The 21,762-nt window shown below is 38.8% G+C and overlaps 1 protein-coding gene, 1 long non-coding RNA gene and 1 pseudogene across 3 annotated transcripts in view; 2 read left to right on the top strand and 1 right to left on the bottom strand.

Annotated features, from left to right (window-relative positions):
• LOC146467539 (uncharacterized) overlaps positions 1-21,762 on the bottom strand; it is a 59,144-nt gene that overhangs the window by 14,364 nt on the left and 23,018 nt on the right. The gene's annotated exons all lie outside the window — the stretch shown is intronic.
• On the top strand, positions 1,481-13,215 carry LOC146467541 (uncharacterized). The gene is made up of 5 exons (XM_085125835.1): positions 1,481-2,093; positions 10,908-10,981; positions 11,582-11,698; positions 12,078-12,284; positions 12,590-13,215. Exons 1-5 carry the CDS (start codon positions 1,792-1,794, stop codon positions 13,057-13,059), a joined length of 1,170 nt encoding a protein of 389 aa, XP_084981961.1. The 5' UTR covers positions 1,481-1,791; the 3' UTR covers positions 13,060-13,215.
• Positions 15,304-21,762, top strand: part of LOC146467540 (uncharacterized) — an 11,765-nt pseudogene continuing 5,306 nt past the window's right edge. Inside the window, exon 1 of the transcript XR_014867721.1 lies at positions 15,304-16,098. The product of XR_014867721.1 is annotated as an uncharacterized LOC146467540 (transcript). The remainder of the gene's footprint in view (positions 16,099-21,762) is intronic.

Below are 21,762 nucleotides of genomic sequence, written 5' to 3'. Positions count from 1 at the left end.
GTAATGTTCCCGTCACTCCCGATCTGTGAACGTTTGTTTAGCAAATTAAGTCGAATGTTAAGTCTACACTAACCAACTGACTTAAACTTCTCTGTTACTGTTGAGGCTAACTAAACACTATCGTTTTACTGGCCCGATTAGTAGGCTAGGTTCAATGGTATTGATCAATTTATACATTAAAATTGGTCGCCGGGTCAAAATCGGTCTGATTCACTGAAAAGATTTGTAGCGCTCTGTCAACTTCGGCAAGTTAGCCTTTACATGCAAATTTTAACGGTGAATTATTTTCTAATGTGGGCTCCTAAATGTTATCGACAAAATTGATGAACCTCAATCCATAGCCCGTGGAAGATTGTCTGTTTTCTAGCAAGTCATTAAATATTGGCTCAAAACATTAGTTCCATTGAACCGTCTTAACAATTAACCCCACAAAAATCGAACGCGTTATTATTTCAAATTTATTATGTATCAGTAAACACAACAAAATGGGTTTCAGAACAGTTTTATAACAAACTTGACACTCTTTGGTTGATCTCCTGATAGTTACAGGGGTTAGTCTATTTGGCTGAAATTGTTGGTTGTCTAAAAAAACTGGATTAAAGTCGTTTTGTGAAATGTTCTCTCGTAAGATTCATTTCCGTTCTAAAACTGTCACCATTAAATGATTCTGTTTCTTATTGACGAAGCACTTGCGGAGGAAAAGATTTTCACATTTCGGATATTGTCAGCTTTTAAATATAATTAACTTTAGGTTACACTAAACTTTCCAAATGTTTTGAAGAAATCTTACAACAAAAAAACAACAGGAAGGGAAGAATCAGTCATTCTCTGAGGATTCTATTCGTAGACTCAAAAGCTAGAGCCACCTTGTACAGCGTGGGAAGAAACAACACCAGGAAAGTACTGCTCATGATCATTTGAATGGTCACACATAAGGATTTTATCAACAGAATCTTTCGAGACTCATACGTTAGGATCACCTCACATATCATCATAAACAGCATCACAAGAACATACTTACATACTGCTCGATAGCTTCCGTTACTGAATTGTCCATGATTTCGTCCATAAACTCGAAACTTGGAACCACCTTGTACAGCAGAATAAATAGCACTACAGGAAAGCACTGCTCCGTAGCTTTCATTGGAATGGGCACACTTTAGGATTTCATCCACAGACTCAAAAGTTAGAACCATCTCGTACAGCAGAATAAAACATAGGCTGAACGTTTAGCTTACTCTTGACAACTTAAATATCCATTTAGATCGTATCACCGTGAAAGTCATCATTTCTGCAAGGGCGAACAGAATACAAAAGAGTCTGTTCTACCGGAACGTACTTATGATTAACTAAAAAATGATGTAAATTTAAGCGTTTTATTTTGCCTAGAGGCGATCGCGAATACATATTCCAACTCAGTAATTTCGAGATCTACTGACCACTGCTCTAAATATTTAAGGCTTTGACTAGCTGCTTTGCATCGGCTTGATCCCATTTTCGGTTATTTTGCTACTCGAAGTAAATCGGACAAAGCGTTTGTCGGACCGAGGTACTGATTGCAAAGTTTTTCGAGAAAGTTTAAATAGATTTCAATTGGAACGTTTAATATTGACAATCGCGGACATTCGGCCATCATAACAGTCAGTGTGCGCTACGTCATGGACGCGAAAATTTTCTCGCACAGATTTCAATGTAGTACCCTGCGATATCGATTGCACATAACAACTTTCTTGAGGAGGAGAGAAAGAAGTTGGGTTTCCTTTACTTTGGCGTGCAATTCAAATCGATTCGATGAACGGAAAGCCGATTTGGTCCGCAATGAAGTTATCTCCAGTTATTACTCCTCGCGGCGGTCTGCGTTTCGCGGCGTTGTTGCTGATGTGTTGCGCCATCCTTGCTCACATCTCTGCTATGCCTGAAACCCCGGACGGACAGCGTCGAGAAGACCAAGGCTTCCATAGAGTTTTTGCTGATGGCGCTGAAACTGGTGAACTGAAACAGTCCTTGCTGTACCGTGAACGAAGGACATCTAAGACCAATACGACCCCCAGGCCTCAAAACTTTGAAAAACGACTGAAAGCTGTGGAAGAAAGGTGCGTTGTGATTTTGTAGTTACGTATGTTAATTTAAATGTTCAAGATAAGTATCTTTTGGAATGGATCTAATCTCATATCTACCCACAGGAAGAACAATGAAATAAATGTTAGTGTTTCCATGTACTTCTTCCAATTCTACCAATTTAAGGTGCCTAAACGCTAGTTTAGGCTTAGGTAAGAAGACTCTTTTAGACCTTAAAACTAGGAGAGGCGAAAGTTGAAATTCGATCGAAGAAAATTCTAAAATTTTCCCTCCAAAACATGTAATAAGTAAATCAAGTCTAAAAATTTAAAGCTTATCGGTTTTATTTACATGCGTTTGTTTGTATTTATCGCTAAGTCGTTTTGAGTGATTAAATTAGCCTTGTACATGATTGTTCAATCACGGTTTTCATGTAAACGGTTACACTTTAGGATTTCGTCCACAGAACGCCGGACTTGTTATAACATGTTTTAAAACATAATAAACAACACCACACCAAGAATGTATTTCCAAATAGCTTTTCTTTGAAGGGTTGCACTCGAGTGTTTTATTCACAGACTTAAAAGTTAGAACCACCTTGTACAGCATAATAAACAGCACCATAAGGAAAGCACTTCGCAGTAGCTTTCATTTCAATGGTCACACATTAGGATATTATCCACATACTCAAAAGTTAGAACCATCTTAGGCAGCATAATAAAAAGCTCCAGAGGAAAGTATTGTGCAGTAGTTTTCATTTTAATTGACACAGTTTATATATACTTTAGGATTTCATCCACAAACTCAAAACTTAGAACCACCTTGTACAGCAGAATAAACAGCACCACAGGAAAGTACTGCTCAGTTAAGCTTTCATTTGATTGGTCACACTTCAGGATTTTGTCCATAAGCTCAAAACTTAGAACCACCTTGGGCAGCATAATAAACAGCTTCACAGGAAAGTATTGTGCAGTAGCTTTCATTTAAAGAGCCACTTTATTTAGCTTCAGCAGTTCATCCACAGACTCAAAAGAAAAGTACTGTTCAGTAGCTTTCATTTGAATGGTCACTTTTTAGGATTTCGTCCACAAACCCAAGAGCTGCAACTACCTTATACAGAAAAATAAACAGTACCACAGGACTATACTGCTCAATAGCTTTCATTTCTTTGAATGGCCACAAACTAAAGTCTTAGAACTGACTTGTAGAGCAGAATAAACAACACCACAGAAAAGTACTGCTCCGTAGCTTTCATTTGAATGGTCACACTTTAAGATTTTGTCCACAAACTCAGAAGTTAGAGCCAGATTGTACAGCAGAATGAACAACACCACAGGAAAGTACTGTGTAGTAGGTTTCATTTGAATGATCACACCTTAGGATTTCGTGCACAAACTCAAAACTTAGAACTACATTGTACAGCATAGTTAACATCACCACAGGAAAGTACTGCTCAGTAGCTTTCATTTGAATGGTCACACTTAAAGTTTTCATCCACGTACTCAAAACGTAGAACCATCTTGTACAGAAAAATAAACAACTCCACAGGAAAGTACTACTTAAATTAGTAGCTGTCATTTGAATGGTCACACTTTAATATTCCGTCCACATTAAAAAAAAAATAGAACCACCTTGTACAGCATGACATTAACTGCAGTACCATAGGAAAGTAATGTGCAGTAGCTTTCATTTAAAATAATACACACACACACCAACTATACTAACTACAGCAACTAACTGCAAAGCAAGTAACATCATTTAAAGTTAAGCTGTACCTCGAAATACCAACTCATGATGTGAGCTACATTGAGTACACAAATCCAGCACCAGTTACTATAACTGCAGAAATTAAACAATCTATATTAAGTTTAGTGAAACTTCTACAACTTCACCAGCATTATTTAGAACTGAGCTAAAGTAACTACACCAGCCACAATACAACAGCATCTGAGGAGAAACCAGCTACACAAACTATAGTTAAACTACAACATCTAGTTAGACTACTGATTGAAAATATACCAACTACACCAACACTAGTCACATGAGCTTCTCCAGTCCAAAATCCTACAGCTAGTATCACTATAACAACAACAACAGCTATATTAGCCAACCTGCCAACTTCAATGACCACACCATCCGCACCAGCTATACCAACTATAGCAACTTCAGCAGCTACTTTAACTACGAAAAGTATATGAACTCAACGAAGTCCACATTTCACGTAGATTACCTTTTAGTGGATTAGAAATACTTTTACTGCATCATAATTGGAAGCAGAATGGTGTAACTTTTTCATTAACCCTTCTTGCTTGAAAGCAATTTTGGGTAACATAATTATAAGGAACATTAATCATTGCACAGTCAGAGTTACTGCCTTCTTGGTAGAATATTTCATTTGAATAGTCTCATTTTAGTATTAATTTACAGACTTCAAAAATTAAAACACCTGGCATGAATCTAGTTCCCCATCTACATTAACTACGTTAAGTAACAAGTACACAAATTCAACAACTACTGTAACAGCATTGAGTAACAAGTACACAACTTCACCAACTACAGTAACTACATTAAGGAACAAGTACACAACATCACCAATACAATAAGAACACTGAGTAACAACTACACAACTTCATGAACTACAATAACTACATTGAGAAACAAATACACAAGTCCACAAACTACAGTAACTACATTGAGTAACAAAACTACACAACGTCACCAACTATACAGTAACTACATTAAATAACAACTACACAACTTTGCCAGCTACAGTAACTACATTGGGTAACAAGTACAACTAAAACAACTACACAGAGTAAAACCTACACAACTTCGTCAAAAACAATAACTACAGTGAGTAACAAGGATACTGGAATTCACCAACTACAGTAAGTACATTGAGTAACAAATACCCAACTTCACCAACTACAATAAGTCCTTTGAGTAACAAGTACAAAACGTCACCAACTACGGTAACTACATTGAGTAACGGCTACAAAAGTACACGAAATACAGTAACTACACCGAGTAACATTGGTACACAACTTCACCAACTGCAGTAACTACATTGAGTAACAACTACACAACTTCACCAACTACAATGACCACGTTAAGTAACAACTACACATTTTCACAAACTACAGTAACAGCTACACACGGTTCGCCAACTACAGTAACTACATTGGATAACAAGTGCACAACTTCACCAACTACAGCAACTACCTTGAGTAACAACTACACAACTTCACCAACTACAGTAACTACATTGGATAACAGGTACACCACTTCACCAACTACAATAACTACATTGAGTAACAACTACACATTTTCACCAACTACAGTAACAGTAACAGCTACACACGGTTCACCAACTACAGTAACTACATTGGATAACAAGTGCACAACTTCACCAACTACAGCAACTACATTGAGTAGCAAGTACACAACTTCACCAACTACAGCAACTACACTGAGTAACAAGTACACACCTTTACCAACTACAGTAACTACATTGAGTAACAAGTACACAACTTCATCAACTACAGCAACTACACTGAGTCGCCCCATGTAACGGAATCCACAGAGGTATTGGATTCCGGATTCCATCCCTCTGGATTCCGGATCCCAATCTTCTGGATTCACTGGATTCCGGATTCCAAGCCTCTGGATTCCGGATTCTAATAATTTGGAATCCAGATTACGGCGTCCTTGGTTCTACTCGTATTTTTATCTTTAGTGTAATAGTTTAAACAAAACACATACCTTTATCCCATATTGTAGTGGAACAATAAGTCATGATTCCGTTGGGAAAAAACACCGATACCCTCTCATAGAACAAAACATTTCAAAAACGTCATTTTGGCAATTCCTATATACCATTAACATGATCAACAAATATCGAACAACGTCACATGTTATATTCTGGCAATTCCTATATACCATTTACATGATCAAACAATATCGAACAACGTCACATGTAGTATTTACTAGCAATTCCTATACCGTTTACAAATATTGACGGCTAATGTTCAAACTTAGTTACATAGAGGATATTACACGGCGGCGCAAAGATATGAATTTTATTTTCGAGTGGTAAAAACAATATTTTACGAACGAGCGCAGCGAGTGAGTAAAATATTATTTTTAACACGAGAAAATAAAATTTATATCTTTAAGCCACCGTGTAATTTTCTTTTTATTATATGGACAATAAACATACGTGATGGAGATTGAAAAGTTGGATTTAGTACAAATACTGGGCACCTTACAAACTCTGAGCTTGATACAAAATACAAAATACTCAGTGCCCAAAATGCAAGGTATAAAAATGTTTAAACCGTCAAAATACAAGTAAATGGGACTAAATACATGTGAACTGGTTTAATTAAGTAATGAAAACTACATTACTGACTCTGGCTTGAATCATCAGAAACGTTTACTTTCATTTTCTTTTTACTACGAATCCGCGAAGGCTGTTCAGCACGACCGGAATAAACTTGAACGTTTACCGTCCCGATTTTACAGTTTTGAAATAAACCTCCTGTAGATGAATCGGGTAAAAAGCGAGCCGACTCAGTCTTCTCTTCTATCGAGACAGTTGACAACGTTTTTGAGGTGCTAGCAGTGTTAGACAACACAGCAGAAATTTGTTGTTGTTTCTTATCGGATAAAGTTGAGTAGTTGTTCAACGAGTTGACGTTTTTATGTCCAGTTATTTGAATGATTTCGTTTGGAGGTACATCATTGTCCACCAGCTTCTGAACCAAATGCTTTCTGGTGCTGTGATTCACGAGTTTTTTGTCCGTTTTCAGTCCTGCGTCTTTTATCATGTTCTTGCATTGAGCATGCTTCTTAGAGAATTGACCACAAGCGGGGAGCATTTTAGCCTGCGAACAGCAGACGTATTTCCGTATTTTTCGGAGGTACGACCGGGAATACGTCTGCTGTTCGCAGGCTAGGAGCATTTAAACCACTTTTGACCTGGTTTCGGGCTTTCAATATTAGCAGCAAGATAGAATGGAGATTCATCGGTCATCATGTCTGCAGGGCGGTGATTTTTGTAGGCCAAGTAAGTATTAATAGGACAGAGATCTGGGTTGTTCTTGTTTTCGTACATTTGAGGTTTTTTCTCCCTCACATTTCGAGGGTTTTCACCAGTGCGCGTTTTCGTTTGTCTTTCCTGACTGAACTCGACGAAGTGGTTTCCCTCTGAATCAGTCTTCAACTGCAAATCACCCCAACAAAGATCTCTCTTTTCTTTACCATTCCTCATCCCGAAGTAAATACAGTTGTTCAACCATAGAGCGTTAAGCAGAGCTTTAGGAGAGTCAATTCCTACGACTCCGCAGCTTTAAAACGTTGCGATATTTTATCTGAGAGCGGATCCGCTGCATTGGGTCGGTTTCCTTTGCCGATAGATTTTAACTGCTTTTGTTTCTTCTTTAAAATATCTTGTACTTCGTGGAATTCCTTGTCGTTAAGAACTGAGCATCCATAGTTATTTTTTCGAAGACAGCGGTCGATACTTTGCAGAAAAGCTCTGATAGACGAGGGCTCATACTCGTCGCCGTTTTTTTTTTTTCGAACAGCAAGCACAAACTTTTTGACGATTGCTTGTAGTTCCGCAGGCGTAATATTCTCTATTTCTCTTTTCTCGTCGCAAGTTTCGAGAAATTCTCTGAAAATCTTTAAACCATAGAGCGTTTTCTTCTCAGTATTCTCGTTCTCTTGTTGTTTGGAAAATGCATTTACATCGTCGTCGCTTACCACAACCAATCTTGCAGCCGCCATTATTTTATTCTGAACAGCAAACTAAGTTTATTCAACAAAAAAGGCGGGAGTTGTGACGTCATTGCCGATATGTCACTCGCGAGAGTGACATACGGAAAATACGTCACTCGGGTCCCGGATGTAGTGGTTTATGGATTCTACGAGTGTTTTAGTTTTCAGTAAAACACTCCTGTCCATATAATAAAAAAGCTTATAAAAATCCAAAATTTCCCTTTTTGTTATGCTTCCTTTTATGATTATGTTCCTCTTATGCTAGGGAAAACCACATATGCAAAGCATAACCAGAAAGGACTATTACATCTAATAATATAACAATCCTTCTTGGTCTCTTTCGCGTAAGCTGTCGCATGCATTTATTAAAAGGCGGCTGTTCAAAGCATCATGCTTATGTGTGTATTTCGGGCCTGTTTTCAATGACTTAAAATCGTATGCTTTCACTTCCGCTTATGTCCCTAGTCAAAACTCACAAAACTAGGCATAAGGAGGGCGCTTCACCTCCTCCATCCCGTGCATGAGACTTGTATAATTGTCGCTACCAATAAAGATTTTTGTTTCAGATCGGAGCCACGGGTATTAAAACATGAAGGAACTTCTTCGTAATTTTTTAATACAGCTTTTAATTGGTAAATTTTATTGGTTAAATTTTATGTATGAGCCCATGATAGGATTTTGAGTAAGCCCTGCCACCAGTAGAACTGGCAGAGAAGGCGGAATCCATACGAAAGTACGGAAGAGACAGACAAACGGAAAGAAAAATGAACACACAGCCGGAACCACATAGGACATTGAATGACTAACTTAATAACCAGACAAGATGTCCCGAGGGCACAAGGCAAAGTGAACAGACACAACCGAATATCCGCACGACCGCACGACCGAAGGAACAGCACAAATTGCCAATTTCACGGGGTTTTTTTTCTGAATTGGGGGCTTCTGGTTTTTCTAAGACTATAAAAAGGGTGATTGTAGACAATGTTGCGTCGAATTATTAAATTTAGATTATTCGTGATTATTAAGTTATCGAAAGTTAGCTATGATGGCTAACTGCTCTAACTGAACTCTAAGCTAGAATTAACAGTTTACGTTGAATTATTTTGTTTGCGTCGAAACGTTTACTTGTAAAGAGTCAAAATGGTGTTTTATTCTACTAGTAATTCAAACAAAGCACCGTACATACTTGTTCTTTAACGATCAGTTTTACTTGAGTTTTACCGACCATTGTTTTTCTGAGTAGGTCAAAGACCTTAGATTGCTTAGCGCTTTGAGTTTTTGACTCTTAAGAAAGAAAACATCGAGAAAAACAATAAAACGTAAAGCCCATAAAAATGACATAGTTTTTAATTAATCTGCCTTTTTCGACGATTCACCTTTCTGATTTAAAGTCGTATATCAACGGGTCAAAATGAATTATGGAGCCTCAAAACTACAGAAAACTGTTCCCCCTCTAGTTTTTCTTAAAGTCAACAAAGTTTCTTCTGCAGAAATGTCGAGAAATTCAAGTATCAACAAGTCATTCAAGCTTCTGAAGTTTCATTTTGCTTCTAATTTTGGCTTCAACTACTTTTTGCTCTGTTCTAATAAATACTCTCAAGAATCAGACTCGAGATCGATCGAGAAGTCACTTTAATTTCGATTTGAGGACGGATTTTCTTTTCGGATTCTTTTGTCTTCACTTATCCGACAAGTATTTCTTATTACAGCCTCAATCAATCATATAAACAACATCTCGAAATATCTTAAAGCTAAACCTCTGTAACCTTACCTGTCTTCCTTTGATTTGTGCTTTCCCATAACCGAAGTGAAGTTAGAAACCACTTGATTCGACTAGATACACTTCAAAAAAACTTCCGATGCAAGCACTCGAAAGCGTCAACGAGCGAATCTTTGAGCATCATTTTTGTCGCATGTGCTTTGAAGCTGACGTCATGAGGAAAATATCCCCCCGGGGGGGGGGGGGGGTTTGTCCTGCGTGGACAAGTTCGAACACGTGTTTCGAGTGTCGCAAATGTAGAAGAGCCAGAGGTAGACCGCTAAAAGGTGACTGGGTAGAAAAATAGAAGAATCTACCAAAACAATTCGACGCAAGTGGATTCCGACACAAGTAGATTCCGGATTCCAAAACTTTAGTGGATTCCGGATTCCAGCTCACTAGATTCCGGATTCCAACATAAAAAATGTCCTGGATTCCGGATTCCAACATGAAAATTTGTCTGGATTCCGGATTCCGGATTCCGTTACATGGGGCGAACTGAGTAACAAGTACACACCTTCACCAACTACAGTAACTACATTGAGTAGCATGCAACTACGCAACTTCATCAACTACAGTAACTACACTTAGTTACAACTACACAACTTCGCCATTACTACAGTAACTACATTGAGTAACAAGTACACAATTTCATCAACTACAGCAACTACACTGAGTAACAAGTACACAACTTCACCAACTACAGTAACTACATTGAGTAACAACTACATAACTTCACCAACTACAGCAACTACATTGAGTAACAATTACTCAACTTATCTCACTACAGTGACTACCCTGTTTATCAAGTACACAACTTAACCAACTACAGTAACTACACTCTACCATGCATATGTCGTTATTAATGAATGGTCACGTTTTATTAGGACTATTAGCTGGTGCATTTTTTTATCATGATTGATATAATGGTCTTAATTCAGTATTCATGTACAAGACGTCTAAAGGTTGTTGTACATGGCTTGAATTAAGGGCTTCCCTTTGTTACAAATGGCAGAGGCGGATCCTTAAAATGCAGAAAGCGGTTTCGAAGAAATTGTGGCGAGAGCGCAACCCCCCCCCCCCCCCCACCCCCCTTCCCCAAATGAAAAATTCACATTTTGGTAGATTGTGCTTTACAGCATTCTGGGAGCATTTTGGACCAAAAGTTAAGGCTTTGGAAGACAGAATTTTTTTTTTTTTTTTTTTTTTTTTTTAAAACGATTGATTGTTTAATGTTTTAAACCCCTAGGTTTAACATTCACTATTGATGTAATCCTCCTTTTCCACTGATTCATGATTGTTTCTGCAGGCTTAATACCTTGCTGCATCTGCTACCAAGAGCAAGTGACTCTTCGTACGCATCCCTTTTCGGCTACATTCTAGGTTAGTGTGCTAAAGGCAAACAACAACATCAAAATAAAAAAACCAAAAATATGTATCATTTCGGTATAAAGATTGCGCCTCATGATTATGAAGATTGAGATAGATTTGTTTGTTTATGCTGCAAGGTAGTACTATTTGGGAACACTCTACATAAGAGAAAACTGTTCGACAACAAATAGAAATTTCAAATTTTTTTTTTCAATATTCCAACTAGTATTTAGCCGGCTAGCTGATTATTGAAATAGATTAACCTAGATTTGAACACAGGACTACTCTAAAACGAATTGATCCAAGTGCATTAATGGACAAGCAAAAAGCAATAGCAGCGGAAGGGAGAGCTTAAACTCCGGCTCGGGTCTTCCAAAAATACTTTTTGCCGCTGACCATTAGCGCACCCTACCTCCTCGGTTAGAAGTGCGTAATGTTCTCTAAAATTGGCAGCGAGAGTAACTTAGAACTTTTTACCGCGCAAAAGTTACGGTTAACAAATGTCAATTTTTCAGGTTAGTTGCTTTCTTGTGTCACTCTGGTTTGCAGCTCGTGGCAATAAAAAAATTAGGGAAACTGGGTTTAATGTGCTCAGTTTTGATGTTCTCACAGGACAACATGGCCAAAATGGCGCAAAGAATAGAAGGGGACCACCTGGGCCTCCTGGAAAACCTGGACCAAAAGGAGAAACTGGCATGGCAGGAAAAACTGGACTGACTGGTGCAAAGGGTAAGCAAATTCTTACTAAAGGAATTAAAGACACTATGCACCCCGATAAAAGCTAGTTAGAAGTCAGAACTCGTAGCCCACCAAAAAACAATTTCACCGAGATTTCACTTTTGCTTTTCGTCCAGTTGGCCGAGAAAATACGCTCTTTGTTTTCATTGGTCACTGACAGGTTATGTTTGCAATCTTTCTTGCTTCCTTTCCTTGCTGTACGGAGAAAATCAATTAGCGCGAGTTTAAAGCAACTCCTTTTCTTCATAGAAGCATTGAAAATTACATTAATAAGAACAAAAACAACAAACCGACAGGAAAGAAAACAACGTTTTAAAGTTGATTTGTCTGTCCCCAAGAAAGCTGATCTATCTGGATCGTTTTATTGCAGGAGACCCGGGGAAGCCTGGCACCAACAAGCCATCCCCAGGTCCTCCTGGTCCTAAAGGAGACCAGGGAGCTGTTGGTAGGACTGGCGCCCAGGGACCTCAAGGAGCTAAAGGAGAAAAGGGGAAAGATGGAGGTGGGCAGTCTGGGGTGAAGTATGTTCGCTGGGGAAGAACCACATGTCCTAGCGGTGCTCAGATAGTTTATAAAGGTAATGGGGTTGGCGAATTTCTTTGTTACATTCTGTTTAAAAAAAGTTAATCTTTTAATCTAACCTGGCATCTTCCCACATCCATATGCCGCCGGATCTTTTAACTTTTTCATCCATTGTTGGTATAATTACATTTTTAGTACATTTTCCACAAACTAGCTCAAGGCATTTACCCGACTTTACAGATATAAAGTTAAAGCTGCTGTTGCTACATTTTTCCATCCCTTTAAACAAGATTAAAACATATACTTTAAAACTGTGCTCTTTCAGAACATGTCATGCTTATTTTCACCAATTTTACTTAGGTATAATGGGAGGAGAATGGTACAATCATCCTGGTGGTGGTGCGAACTACCTTTGTCTTCCTCCCAATCCGAAGTATGACAAGTACAAAGATGGACATCAATACGCGGGATACATATACGGCACTGAGTATGAAAGTGGCGTTCCTTTTAAGAGAAATATCCACAACCATGAAGCTCCCTGCGTTGTCTGTTTCGTCAAGTCACGTGGTTCAATGCTGATGATGCCCGCAAGGAATGACTGTCCATCTGGATGGAGCGAGGAGTATCATGGGTACCTAATGACCGAGTACTACGCCCACAAGCATTCAAGTGACTTCATCTGTGTTGATGGTGACCCGGAGTATGTTCCCGGTACTCACGCCAACAAAGATGGCGCCTTGCTGTACCCCGTGGAAGGCGTATGCGGCTCACTTCCCTGCCTTCCATATGTTGCTGGTCGAGAGTTGACATGCGCTGTGTGCACCAAGTGACGAGAGCACCCAGGGCTTTTAATGCTCACTGAAGAGCTAACAATGGAAAAAACAACAGTGATTTAAAAATAAACTGTCTTAACTTAGCAAAGCAGAAAACTCGTTAACTGTAAGATTTCGATGATATAATCAATAAATGTCAAATCAAATCACTGACCAACATTCCGTTTCTTTTCTTTGCTGCTAGTCTTCTTCTAAGCACCTTCGATCCATTCGGTCAACTCTAGGCCACCGGGAATTTAAAGCCAGGGGACTGTACTAAGGACAGGACGACTTGTCAGTGCTGAACTTAATAGAAAAAGGAGCATCACATTCACTGATCATGCGCAGTGTTGTTCAGTGAGTTTACAGCTAAACGTCGTGACTATTGTGGCAAGCATGACAATTGACGCCCACACTTAAGCATCCCTTATTTATTTTTTGATCACAAGAGTGATGCATTCCAGCTTCCTTTGTATTATTTTTTGTGGCGGGGGGGGGGGGGGGGGGGAATAGCTCGCCATGTAAGTCCAAACTTATTCCCAGTCCCGATATAGGGGACGGATTTGACTAGCTAGATTTCGCATTCGGCTCAAACAAAAATGTGGGGGCGAGATAAAGGCTGGGTGCAACCGAAACTTTACCTAGCCATGGGCATTAGTCACGTGTGATCTTCTATAAGAGAAAAGATCATACTTCCCATACCTATTGTAGTCAAAAAGAGCAATTGAGGACGAGGCTGCTCTTGATCACGAATTCAATACTGACCTTAGGGTATTATTTGTGATCGTAAAGTTTGAGAATTAATATCCTAGAATGACTTGCCCCATTACAATTATTGATCGTAATGTTCCCGTCACTCAGTGAATGTTTTGTGGGGTTATTTTCAGTATCATTGCAAATTAAGTCGAATGTTAAGTCTACACTAACCAAACATAAACTTCAGTCTGTGATTGTCTTAAGGCTTAATAAACAATAGCATTTTATCTGCCCTATTGGTGGGCTTAATGGCATGGGACAATTTATACATTACAATTTTCCGGCTGATTTCTTTTCTGTTTGTGTAGAGCGGGTGAAACTCGGTCACAATCGGTCTGATTCACTAAAACAATTTGTAGCGCTCTGTCAAGTTGGGCAAATTAGCCTTTGCATGCAAATTATAACGGTGAATTATATTCTGGTGAGGGGTTCGTAAATATTATCGATAAAACTGATGAACCTCGATCGGCGGCCCGTGGTTGATCGCCTGTTTTCTAACACTAAATATCGGCTCAAAACGTTAAATTGAACCGTCTTAACAATTAATCCAACAAAAGTCGAACGTGTTATTATTTTAAATTTATTATGTATCAGTAAGCACAACAAAATGGGTTTCAGAACAGTTTTATAACAAATTTGACGCTCCCCGATTGACCTCGTGATAGTTACAGGGGTTAGTCTATTTGGCTGAAATTGTTGGTTGTCTAAAAAACCGGATTAAAGTCGTTTAGTGAAATTTTCTGCCCTGAGATTCATTTCCGTTCACCAACTGTCACCGTTAAATGAATCTGTTTCTTATTGACAAAGCACTTACGGCGGAAAAAATTTTAACATCCCGGTCAATGTTAGCCTGCGAACGCAGACGTATTCCCGGCTGTCGCTTCACTCCGACAGCCGGAAATACGTCTGCGTTCGCAGGCTAGGTCAATGTCAGGTTTTAAGTCTAATTAACCTTAGACTACACTGAACTTTCCAAATGTCTCGAAGAAATCTTATCATCAGGAAGGGAGGAATCATGCAGTCATTCTCTTAGGATTCTATCCACAGACTCAAAACTTAGAACCACCTTGTACACTGTGGGAAGAAACAGCACCAGGAAGTACTGCTCATGATCATTTGAATGGTCACACGTAAGGATTTTATCAACAGAATCTTTTGAGACTCATACGTTAGGATCACCTCACACATCATCATAAACAGCATCACAAAAACATTGAATACATACTGCTCGACTGAGCTTTTGTAACTGAATTGTCCATGATTTCGTCCACAAACTCAAAACTTGGAACCACCTTGTATAGCAGAATAAATAGCACTACAGGAACGCACTACTCGGTACTTTTCATTGGAATAATCACACTCTAGGATTTCATTCGCAGTCTCAAAAGTTAGAACCACCTTGTACAGCATAATAAAACACAGGCTGAAAGTTCACCCTTGACACCTTGATCCGGCTTCACTCATGTAGATCGTATCACCGTGAAAGTCATCAAAGTCATCTCGGACGAACAGAATACAAAAGAGCCCGTTCTACCGGAACGTACTTATGATTTACTAAACACTGATGTAAATTTAAGCGTTTTATTTTCCGTTGAGGCGAATACATACTCCAACTAATTTCGACATCCTTACCACTTGCGACTGCTCTAAATATTCAATGCTTCGTCTAGCTCCTTGCTTTTCGGTTGTACTCGCATTTTAGGTATTTTGCTACTCGAGGTAAATCGGACGAAGTGTTTTTCGGACTTCCTTCTGGTAGAAAGGTTTCTCCAAAAGTTTAAATAGATTTGGAACGTTTAATATTGACAGTTGCGGACATTGTACGATCATAATAATCAGCTAGCTATAGTTAGTGTGCGCTACGTCATGGACGCGAAAATTTTCTCGCACCGATTTCAATGTAGTACTCTGCGATATCGATTGCACATAACAACTTTCTTGAGTTGAAGAGAAAGAAGTTGCGATTTCTTCGCTTTTGCGTGAAATTCAAAACGATTCGATGAACGGAAAGCCGATTTGGTTTGCAATGAAGTTGTCTCCAGTTATTACTCCTCGCGGCGGTCTGCATTTCGCGGCGTTGTTGGTGATGTGTTGCGCCATTTTTGCTCACATCTCTGCTATGCCTGAAACTCTGGACGGACAGCGTCGAGAAGATCAAGGCTTCAACGGAGTTTCTGCTGATGGCGCTGAAACTGGTGTACTGAAACATTCCTTGCTGTACCGTGAACGAAGGGCATCTAAGACCAATACGACGCCCAGACGACAAAACTTTGAAAAACGACTGAAAGCTTTGGAAGAAAGGTGCGTTGTGATCTTGCAGTCACCTTATTTTCAATTTTCGAAATAAGTATCTAATGGAATGGATCTAATCTTATATGACCTGTAGTATTTTAACACAGATCTTTTGCATGCATATATGTGTGATTTTTTTATTTAGTATCCATTTATTAACTATTTAAAAAGCTGTAACATTGTAGTATTATAAGCATTGTAATGTAAAGCGCATTAGATCATATATTTATGTATTTTGCGCTATATAAATAAAGTTTTTTATTTACTATTTATTATATCTACCCACAGGAAGAACAATTAAATAAATGTTAGTGCTTCCATGTACTTGTTCCAATTCTACCAATTTAAGGTGCCTAATTTAAGGTGCGCTAGTCTGTTTAACAGCACAGGCAAGAAGATTTATTTTAGACCTTAAAACTATGGGAGAGGCGGAAATTGAAATTCCATCGAAGAAAATTTTAAAATTTCCCCTCGAAAACCTGTAATAAGTAAGTGAAGTCTAAGAATTTAAAGCATATTGTTTTTGCTTACATGCGTTTGTTTGTATTTATAGCTAAGTCGTTTTGACCGATTAAATTGGCCTTGTAAATGACTGCTCAGTCACGGTTTTCATGTGAAATGTTTTACTTTAGGATTTCATCCACAGAAGGCCGAATTTGTTATAACATGTTTTAAAGCATAATGGGCAACACCACACTAGTAAAGTATTGCTAAATAGCATTTTTGAAGGGTTGCACTTGAGTATTTTATCCACAGACTCAAAAGTTAGAACCACCTTGTACAGCATAATAAATAGTTGTACCATATAGGAAAGCGCTGCGCAGGAACTTTCATTTGGATGGTCACACTTTGGGATTTCATCCACAAATTCAAACGTTAGAACCATCTTATGCAGCATAATAAACAGCTCCAGAGGAAAGTATTGTGCAGTAGTTTTCATTTAAATTGACACAGTTTATATAGCTTTAGGAATTCTTCCACAGACTCAAACGTTAGAACCACATTGTACAGCATAATAAACAGCGCCACAGAAAGTACTGTTCAGTAGCATTCATCTGAATGATCACTAGCTCTTGTAGGATTTCGTCCACAAACTCAACAGTTGGAACAACCTTGTACAGCGTTATAGACAGTAACACAGAAATGTACTGCTCAGTAGCTTTCATTTGAATGGTCATACTTTAGGATTTCATCCACAGAGTCAAAACTTATAACCGTCTTGAACAGTAGAATAAGCAGCACCACAGGAAAGTACAGCTCAATAGCTTTCATTTGATTGGTCACACTTTAGGATTTCGTCCATAAGCTAAAAATTAGAACCACCTTACACAGCATAATAAACAGTACCACAGGAATGTACTGCTCAGTACCTTTCATTTAAATGGTCGTACTTAAAGATTTCATCCACAGACTAAAAACCTAGAACCACCTTGTACAGCAGAATCAACAGCACCACAGGAAAGTACTGCTCAGTTAGGCTTTCATTTGATTTGTAACACTACAGGATTTTGTCTATTAGCTCAAAAGTTGGAACCAACTTGTGCAGCATATAATAAACAGCTCCTGGCACAGGAAAACATTGTGCAGTAGCTTCTTTTATATTGACAGTTTACATAGCTTTAGGAGTTTATCCACACACTCAAAAATTAGAACCACCTTGACAGCATAATAAACAGCACCACAGAAAAGTACTGTTCAGTAGCTTTCATTTGAATGGTCAGTATTTAGGATTTCGTCCACAAACTCAAAAATTGAAGCCACTATGTACAGCATAATAAACATTACCACAGAAATGTAGTAGCTTTCATTTATTTGATTGGTCACACTTTAGGATTTCGTCCATTAAATCAAAATTTGTTTGTTTGTTTGTTTGTTTCAACAAACACGTGACAAAAAAGCAAAATAAGGGTACAAAAAAATTACATTATAGACAAAGTTTTACTAAGGAAGCCTTAGGAGAAACCATAGGACTTATAGGGATGTTTCGAAAACGAAGACCCCAAAAGCGAAGACCGAAGACCTAAGACCCCCTGATCGAAAACGAAGACCCCCTCATCGAAAACGAAGACCCCCTCATCGAAAACGAAGACCGCCTCATCGAAAACGAAGACCCCCTCATCGAAAACGAAGACCCCCTCATCGAAAACGAAGACTCCCTCATCGAAAACGAAGACCCTTTGATCGAAAACGAAGACCCCCTCATCGAAAACGAAGACCCTTTGATCGAAAACAAAGACCCTCTGGTCGAAAACGAAGACCCTTTGATCGAAAACGAAGACCCCCTGATCGAAAACGAAGACCCTTTCGCCTCAGCTCAGACCTAAAGACAAATTCTGTCAAGTGCCTTTGTCAGTATTGACATACACAAGACAGCATTTGTATTAAACTGCGATTTAGGGGAAATTAGGTATCATTACAAATCCTGGGAGGGGAAGGAGTGGGTTGACAATACTCGTGTTCGTTTACCTAAAACATGGAACCGGAATCCGGAATCCGGAATCTGGAATAAAAAAAAAAAAAAAAACAAAAATGAAAATTCGTCGACATGAAAATTTCAACGAAGGTTAAAGTCACTTGGGAAACAATTTTAATAGCTCTTGAAAAATTATAATATCAGTCAGGAGCCCAGTGAAATTTTCAAAAGTTTGCCTAAGTGTTAGTATTCTAAGACAGTCCCTTTAAAGCGTAAAACTTTAAAACACACCAAAACGACACCTTTCTATTTTTATAAAATCAAATAAACGGAATCCGTAAATCAGGAAAGACTTTCTTTTCTTTCTATTTTTCTTTTTCTGTGCAACTTGCCGTATGCTGATTGGCTTGTGAGTAGGGGATTTTCGTTCTTTCGGAAAAGCTAGGGGAGAGGGATGTGTACGATTGGTGGTGTTTTGACAGGCACAGTAGGCACATTAGCGCATTCACAATGGTGACGATGGAAATGTATCTTTACACATGTCATAACATTGTGACTAACGTATATTACGGCTCAACAAATTGTTTGGGCATAAGGGTGGGAATGGGGCTTAAAATATTTAGACTTATTACCTCTAAATCAAAATCAATAGATCTACCGGCTTCCACGGTATCTAGAATTAGAGGATATAAAATAATTTGTTATCTACAGCTTGCTATTGTGATTACTAAATTATGGGAAATCGTTCACAGGCTCCTGAAGTTCTTACTGTATTTCAAAAAAGGCCATCGACATAAAACGTTACCTTTGTACCGGCAGCTCGACACTCTTTTGTAAAAAGGTGCATAAATGAATACATGCATACATGATTGAACGTACGAATGTATGCCGGCAGGCATGACAGAACCACAACCGAGTGAGTGAGTGAGCGAAGGAACGAAGGGAATGAAATAATGAACGAACGAACGAACGAACGGACGGACGGACGGACGGACGGACGGATGAGTTGATAAATGAATAAATAACTTTGCCCGCTATCTATCCAGGGGCCCGTTTCTCGAAAGTCCCGGTAACTTATCGGGCCCGAAATCAAATATTCAAATGAAAATCTAAAGAATAAAAGTGCGGGTCGTAGCTAACAAACCAGTTCATTCTGTTTTGTCAGGCCCGTAGCGGGGGGAGGGGCAGGGGGGGCTTGAGCCCCCCCAGAATTTTTGGAAGTTAAAAAGCAATGTGCTCAAAAATATAAAATTAAAACAAATTAATGATGAATTCTGACGCTGCAAGTGCCTTTTCACAACCTTTAATAGTCTGTTTACTACCTGTCAGTTTCCTCCGCTAACAGGCACTCCTATCTTGTGAATCGGAAATAAGAATCAAAATGGATTGAAATCAACCAATCTGAAGCCGTGAAAGCTGTCGAAATAAACTACTTGTTTGCTAAGATATCCACTCATTTCAAGCAATACAAATGTCCTTAGTTTATAAAAATTTAGTGTTCCCGCGTTCTCACACAAAAAAATCCACACAAATATCTCCTCAAAACCTGAGAAAAAAAATTCTCCTGCAGTCGGATTCTTACTGCCCGATTCCAAATTTATTCAGAAAAAGAGAAAGAAAAATTTGTCGTCGTTTGTCTACGTCCTCCTTCAAACGTGAAATTAGTAAACTTCACGTAGTAGTCCACGTTAAAGAAAAGGCAAAAACATGTGCCTATGAGTGTGATGTAGGTGCAAAGTTATTGTTTTATGTACTAAATCTACCGAGTTTTTTAAGTTCTCGTTGCATCTTAAACTCCCAAATCAGTCTGTTTTTGAGTGACGGGGGGGGGGGGGGGTAGTTTTGTTTCACCATTCACAATTATGCTAAGCCCCCTCAGTTGTTTTAGCCTTGCTACGGGCCTGTTTGTTAACTGATAGTTTTGTCATATTATCTGCAAAACTATTGAAACCTCGACCTTGAATATAAACAACAACAGCTTTCCGGGCCAGTTAATTATCGGGACTTTCGAGAAACGGGCCCCAGGGTCAGTGCCAATTCAAAGCTTTTTTTTAAGATGAAATCTAAGCCACCCCAATACGGATTTGTTTCAAGACTTTTTATATTATTATGCAAAGACAGTGAGTCTTGCGAAGAGTTGATGAGTGATAAACGCAACACTGACTCTTTTCTCTAGTTACGTTTCATTGTCTATCTACGTGCTATGGCAGGAGGAAACGTTATCGAGTAGGAAGAGGTGTGGGGGTATTTAAGGGTACGTTAGAAGATTGGGGACCTTTATTCCAAATGAGTGGCTCAACTGCCTAAGCAATTGAAATCTAAGGGAAACTTTTGAAAATTTCACTGGGCTCCTGACTGATATTACAATTTTCCAAAAGCTATAAAAACTGTTTCCCAAGTGACTTTAACCTTCGTTGAAATTTTCATGTCGACGAATTTTCATTTTTGTTTTTTTTTTTTATTCCAGATTCCGGATTCCGGATTCAAGATTCCATGTTTTAGGCAAACGAACACGAGTATTGTCAACCCACTCCTTCCCCTCCCAGGATTTGTAATGATACCTAATTTCCCCTAAATCGCAGTTTAATACAAATGCTGTCTTGTGTATGTCAATACTGACAAAGGCACTTGACAGAATTTGTCTTTAGGTCTGAGCTGAGGCGAAAGGGTCTTTGTTTTCGATCAGGGGGTCTTCGTTTTCGATCAAAGGGTCTTCGTTTTCGATCAGGGGGTCTTCGTTTTCGATCAAAGGGTCTTCGTTTTCGATGAGGGGGTCTTCGTTTTCGATCAGGGGTCTTCGTTTTCGATCAGGGGGTCTTAGGTCTTCGGTCTTCGCTTTTGGGGTCTTCGTTTTCGAAACATCCGACTTATAGAATATATAAGGCTTCCTCATTAGAGAGTTATGTTACATATAGTGTTTGAAGACAGTGAAACGGATATTACAATTACAGTTGAAACAAATTGAGGGAAGAAGATCAATCAACATATTATAGAACCACCTTGTGCACCATAATAAACAGTACAACATGAAAGTACTGTGCAGTAGCTTTCTTTTGAATGGTCATACGGTAAGGTTTCATCCACAGACTCAAAACGTAGAACCACCCTGCAGTACGTACAGAAGAGTAAACAGGCAAAGAAAAGTACTGCTCAGTAGCTGTCATTTGAATGGTCGCACTTTAGGATTTTGTCCACAATCTTAGGAGTTAGAACCACCTTGTACAGCAGAATAAACAACGCCACAGGAACGAACTGTGCAG

This window comes from Pavona decussata, unplaced genomic scaffold, assembly GCF_977016875.1.
Source record: "Pavona decussata unplaced genomic scaffold, jaPavDecu1.1 SCAFFOLD_135, whole genome shotgun sequence".
NCBI classification, from domain to species: Eukaryota; Metazoa; Cnidaria; class Anthozoa; order Scleractinia; family Agariciidae; genus Pavona; species Pavona decussata.
This window is presented reverse-complemented; position numbering and strand designations above follow the sequence as displayed.